General features: G+C 42.1%; 2 protein-coding genes across 3 annotated transcripts; one reads left to right on the plus strand and one right to left on the minus strand.

Moving 5' to 3' along the window:
• The first annotated feature begins 1,769 nt into the window (after positions 1 to 1,769).
• On the plus strand, positions 1,770 to 3,072 carry LOC117832824. Of its 2 annotated transcripts, XM_034712113.1 has the most exons (7): positions 1,770 to 1,905; positions 2,108 to 2,282; positions 2,374 to 2,434; positions 2,502 to 2,567; positions 2,691 to 2,747; positions 2,838 to 2,969; positions 3,050 to 3,072. In XM_034712113.1, the coding sequence occupies exons 1-7, from the start codon at positions 1,806 to 1,808 to the stop codon at positions 3,068 to 3,070; spliced, it is 612 nt and encodes a 203-aa protein (XP_034568004.1). In that variant the 5' UTR covers positions 1,770 to 1,805; the 3' UTR covers positions 3,071 to 3,072. The 2 variants fall into 2 exon arrangements, 1 of the variants encoding a protein (XP_034568004.1); XR_004635265.1 differs by lacking the exons at positions 1,770 to 1,905; positions 2,838 to 2,969; positions 3,050 to 3,072 and having other exon boundaries at positions 1,912 to 2,284; positions 2,405 to 2,434; positions 2,691 to 2,831.
• A 62-nt stretch (positions 3,073 to 3,134) lies between these two features.
• LOC117829233 (putative nuclease HARBI1) lies at positions 3,135 to 4,440 on the minus strand. The gene is made up of 4 exons (XM_034706835.1): positions 4,002 to 4,440; positions 3,787 to 3,899; positions 3,595 to 3,706; positions 3,135 to 3,511 (listed from the first exon to the last, which is right to left on the minus strand). Exons 1-4 carry the CDS (start codon positions 4,438 to 4,440, stop codon positions 3,135 to 3,137), a joined length of 1,041 nt encoding a protein of 346 aa, XP_034562726.1.
• Between the last annotated feature and the right edge of the window lie 917 nt (positions 4,441 to 5,357).

Genomic DNA, 5,357 nt, shown 5'->3' on the forward strand with positions numbered 1-5,357 from the left:
GGGGACTTTGGACAAATATAGTCTTCTTAAAGGTGACATATCACGCTTTTTTCATCAATATATATTGGTCTAAGAGGTCCCCAAAACATGTCTTTAAAGTTTATGCTCAAAAAAACACTTTGAAATCAGATTTTGGTCTGCCTGAAAAGTCCTCTTCTTCATTCCTCATCAGAACACTCTGTTTTCTCTCTGACCACGCCCCCTACGGAAGTGGATGTGCCTCGGCTCTCCAGCACGTTGATCTAATGTTTACATGTTGGCTGAATATACACGGCTGCTCAGAGATCGCGTTACTTCAACCCTCTGAATCTGATCCTGACGGAGAGGCGCCTGTAGCAGGACCTTTCTGAAGGATTGGTCATAGATTTAGTGTTTCTTGTTGTTTTATTTATCAGTATGTAGACGTGTGTCTTGGTACACAGCTACGAACATGTAGCTATGTGGCTATGCTAACTAGCGCTAGCACTTATCCATGACAAATAAAAATCATCCACTAGATCTTCAAATCTGCAGACGTGGGGAGTAAAACCGACCTCTACCAGAAAGGCAGCAGGACCTTTTATGAAGGATTGGTCACAGATTTAGTGTTTCTTGTTGTTTTATTTGTCAGTATGTCGACGTGTGTCTTGGTACACAGCTACAGCTACAGCTACAGCTACAGCTATGAACATATAGCTATGTGGCTATGCTAATTAGCGCTAGCACTTATCCATGACAAATAAAAATCATCCACTATATCTTCAAATCTGCAGACGTGGGGAGTAAAACCGACCTCTGTGTTTATTAAGACAGCCTACAACTAGCATGCCTCCCTCCTAAGCTCCTTGTTAGCACACATTTGTGCAGGTAATGAAAAACGGGGGAGGGATTCAGTATTATTTTATACAGTCTATGGGCTGAACAAGCTCCGAGCTCTGACTCCGTGACAGACCGGATATTGTTGTTACGTAACAAAAACACTGAAGTCTGAAACGGCTCGTTTCACACACATTTACAGAAAGGTGGAGAAATCAGAACAGGGGCAGAATGGATTTTTTTCATTCTCGGGGGGTTTGTAGACATGCCAGGGAAACATATTTCAGGTAGAGAACCATTAAAAAGTCCATTTTGCATGATATGTCACCTTTAAACAATTAAGTTCAGCAGATCTAAATACTGACACTCTTTTGAGTTACCATTCAAGTTGAAAATTATACTTTTTTGGGGATACTTTTATATTAGAAGTTAAAGTAGATGTGATTAGTTGAGATATCCTTCCAAGGTTTGGGGTAAGCTCCTCATGCCTACCACAGCTGGCCACTGTTTATACACTCATTCAATAAACTTTGCCCTAAAAATACATTTAAAAAAATCTAAAAGTAGGTGGAGTGATCAGGGGTCCATTTCACAAAGCAGGTTCAATAAAACTCTGAGTCTAACCCTGAACTCTAGTTGATCTTCTCTGAGATAGGAAACTCTGTGTTTTCGGTTCCACAACAGCTGATTTGAGTTAGTTAAATCAACTTGGAGTAGTTTCACCTGGGGTTAAGCGCGTGCACCACAACTTTAAAAAGACAGCATCAATGGAGCCCCGATTCAACGAGTCACCATGGCAAAGGAGGAGAAGAAGAGGGCGGCATTTTTCACCCCACTGGAACTGGACATCCTTATTCGCTCATATGGCGAGTTTGAGCATGTTTTAAAAAAAACATGCAACACCGCTGCAGGTGCCAAACAGAGGGAGACGGCATGGGAGGAGATTGCGGCTCGGGTCAATGCGTACGTTTAAATGTAGTCCTTTGCAATCACAGGGGGAAACTGCTTGAATGGTAGCCTATTCATTTATTTCATTTAGGTGCAATCACGCGGGGGAGAAGCGCACCTGGCTGCAGCTTAAGATGAAATATAAAAACAATGTTCAAACAGGTAAGACCTCGGCATAATATCATGGGGGTACCTCATTTTGATCATGTTTTACATTGTAAAGTAAATATTAAGTGGCTGTTTGACTGTGCAGTTGTTTTATCCCCAACATAATGCTGTTTTCACACACATGCATGTATTTTCATCTATATCATGTTCTGTTAAATAATTAAGCCTATTTAAACTAACACAGACTTCTACTCAGCCAACAGAAAGAAAGCAGATGCCCGTAAAACGGGTGGCGGCCGAGCACCGCCACCTCTAACGGAGGCAGAGGCGCTGGCCCTGAGCCAGAATTTTGGAAGGCCAGCGACTGAGGGAATCCCTGGAGGGAGCTCATCCTCTGAGCCCACCCCCCAAGACACAAGTGCCTTTATAACATGTAATATTCCTAGACCTATATATCTTTTTTTAAGCCTATTCATACAAATATTTATTTCCCTTTCATGTCTTTTTTTTTTTTCTCACAACATATTCTGATGGTGCTATCTGCCTGGTGGAGCCCCCTCACGCCACAACAGACCTTGTAACTGTAAGTAGGCAATACTCCAAAGAGCCAAATGGTGGTTTAAGTATACTGAGACATATCACTCATCTAGGATGAAGAGTACGAGGAGACTTTGTCTGCTGCCTTCACAGAGGGGGAACCAGAAAGGCCTGTAGAGGTAACATTTGATATGTTATTGCTAGTTCTCTTCCCATTCACATTTCTTAACATTCTGGTGTAAAATAGAGTGTGACATTTAGCCTACACTGAAGTATTAACACATTCTCATCCTTTTTAACAGGGCATGGCTGGGCAGCAGCAGGAGGGTCCCTCAACTTCAACTGCACAGATTGACACAGTGAGATGGATGTTCAGTAAACACCAGAGGTTCATTCTGTGGAATTCATGTTCAACTGTATAATTTAATGTCCTCCTTATGTATTCCCAGTTACCAGTGAAAGATATCTATAAAATATTTCTTCTGAAAAAAATAGAAAAAACCAACAAAGAAATGCAGTTCTTGGACCGCCAGATGAGAAGGGCAGATCTCGAAATTGAATTACTAGAGCACAAGTTAGAGGTGGGTGCATGGTCACAGGTGAATTATGTTAATTATGTTAACTACAGGAACATTAACTAAACTATCTCTTGTATTTGTAGGAAATAAAGAAGACCAAATGAAATTTGTATTATGTTTTTATTTGACTGCTGCTGTGTTGGTGGTGGTAGTGGTGATGATATTGTCTTAATCTCTGAAGTAGATGCGGGATATGGTGTCTCTGACTGCTCTGCCGTCCTGCATAGCTGGCAGGTGGATGGTGTGGTCATCATCAGCTTCTATTTGTAGGGCAGGGTGTTGCTCTCCTTGAATAGTGGCAATATTATGAAGAACAACACATGCCACAATAATATCACAGGCCCTCTCAGGGGTCACCCTGAGGTGACGTAGGCACTGGAAACGGGCTTTCAACAGGCCTATGGTCCTCTCCACCTGGGCTCTCGTCCTGCAGTGAGCCCGGTTGAAGTTCTGTTGGGGGCCTGGTTCAGGGTCAGGGTAAGGGGTCAGCAGCCTTGGTTGGCATGGGTAACCCCTGTCACCCAGCAGAAGGCCATCAAACTCTCCTGTAATGTATAGTGGATACATTAGAGTATATTAAAAGAGGGAGACAAGTGAATTATATTGTGCAAATCTTTAGGCTGCTTACCACGTTGCAGTCTGTTGTTCAGGTTAGACTCACGATGCATCCTTGAGTCGTGAACAGACCCAGGCCACTTGGCCTCCACATTGGAAATGATGTAGGCAGCATCACATATGATCTTGACAGTGCAGAGAATGACAGATGTTGAACTATGATGCAGTCTTTAACATTTTGAAACAGTAGTCAATCTACATTTACCTGCACATTTATGCTGTGAATGGACTTCCTGTTAACATAATCCGCCTCATTATGTGAGGGAGCCGTGATGGGGATTTGTGTGCCATCTATGCAGCCAATCACACTGGGAAATCCTAAAATAAATTAAAATGACTAATCCCATTCTGAGGTTGCAGCACAATGTCATTAACAGAATATAATTTAAAATGAATTTAATAGATCTTTACACCATTCACCTGCAATCCTGTGGAACTCCTCCTTGACGACTCTGACCGGTTTATGTCCAGGGAAAACGATGAAGGTGTTCAGAAGCCGTTTCAGGGCGAGGCACACTTTTCTGACCGTCCTGCATACAGTGGCCTTACTTAAGTGCTCTGCATCTCCAACATTATACAAAAAACTCCCATTTGCAAAAAAACACAGAGCAACACACAATATCTGCTGGGATGTAAGAGCACGACTACGATGGGTAATGTTGCAAACGTACTGACGGATTAGGTTGTGTATGTAGATGATCGACTGTGAAGTGAAACGGTACCGCTCAAAAAGATAATTGTTCGGAAATGCTAAAACATCTATGCGCGGTCTGATTATCATCTCCCGAGGAATATTTAATTCTCTGCGCAGTAATGCTGCACCTTCATCCACGGGATCATTAACAAAAGGACAAGCCATTTTAGTGAAAAAAGTTGGCACCTAATAAAGGCCTACTGATTGATTTTTGAATTATATTTTTAAATAACAGACCGCAGAAATACGCTACGCCAAAACTCGCCTGCCGACTGAATGAATGAGGAAATCAAACACTGTAGCTGTGTCTCAATTCAGGGTCTGCATCCTCCTGAGGCTGCATTTTGAAGGCCGATTACGTCACAACGCTGCGCGAAGGCTGTCCCATTTCGAAGGCTCCTTCAAAAACACCCGGATGTAGCCCACAAATGCGGCCTTCTTTTCCCTGTTCTTGAAGGACACATCGCTACCATCCTTCGCGGCCTCATACATCCCAAGATCCTTTGCGCCGCTGCTCATTCATGAAAATTACTATCCAATATGGCGGCACCTAGCGGGGAAGAGAGAGACGGAGTGGAATTCACTTTTAAATGTAAGTATTTGGGTTTTACTCTTTTGAACATCCAACGCCAGGTATGTGAAGCTTCAAGGGACCTTAACACTTTAATGTTCCTGTTAAATTACGTGACGTTAGTAATGCTTACATGTAGCCACGGGACTAGACTGTTATACTTCATATTACATATAAATGGACTAAGATGACCAACTTTAGATGAGGTTGTGAGCCCTGCGTTATTTCCAGACTGTTAAACTGTAGGTAAAGGTTTGCATTGAATACTGAGCTGACTTGAGGATTATTACAATTTTTATTATTATTGTTATTTCGCCATATAAGAATCCTTGTGTCTGTTGACATGACAAAACGTGCTTTACATTTCTTTTGTTTTTTAGGGAGCAAGGATCAAACTGAGAGATTCATAAACCTGAGGGATCAGAACGATCATTACCGGTGTAAAACATTCAGCCACTGTTAGATGGAGGTTAGTTAATAATTGTGGTAACACTTTATAATAATGGAACAG

The sequence above is a fragment of the Notolabrus celidotus genome, chromosome 2 (assembly GCF_009762535.1).
Source record: "Notolabrus celidotus isolate fNotCel1 chromosome 2, fNotCel1.pri, whole genome shotgun sequence".
NCBI classification, from domain to species: Eukaryota; Metazoa; Chordata; class Actinopteri; order Labriformes; family Labridae; genus Notolabrus; species Notolabrus celidotus.

Coding starts and splice junctions, on each gene's coding strand:
- LOC117829233 (XM_034706835.1), bottom strand. CDS start 4,440: ATGGCTTGTCCTTTTGTTAATGATCCCGTGGATGAAGGTGCAGCATTA. Junction 3,707..3,786: donor TTCACAGCATAAATGTGCAG/GTAAATGTAGAT, acceptor TGCACTGTCAAG/ATCATATGTGATGCTGCCTA. Junction 3,512..3,594: donor GAACAACAGACTGCAACGTG/GTAAGCAGCCTA, acceptor TATACATTACAG/GAGAGTTTGATGGCCTTCTG.
- LOC117832824 (XM_034712113.1), top strand. CDS start 1,806: ATGGTAGCCTATTCATTTATTTCATTTAGGTGCAATCACGCGGGGGAG. Junction 2,435..2,501: donor CCACAACAGACCTTGTAACT/GTAAGTAGGCAA, acceptor TCACTCATCTAG/GATGAAGAGTACGAGGAGAC. Junction 2,970..3,049: donor TACTAGAGCACAAGTTAGAG/GTGGGTGCATGG, acceptor TTGTATTTGTAG/GAAATAAAGAAGACCAAATG.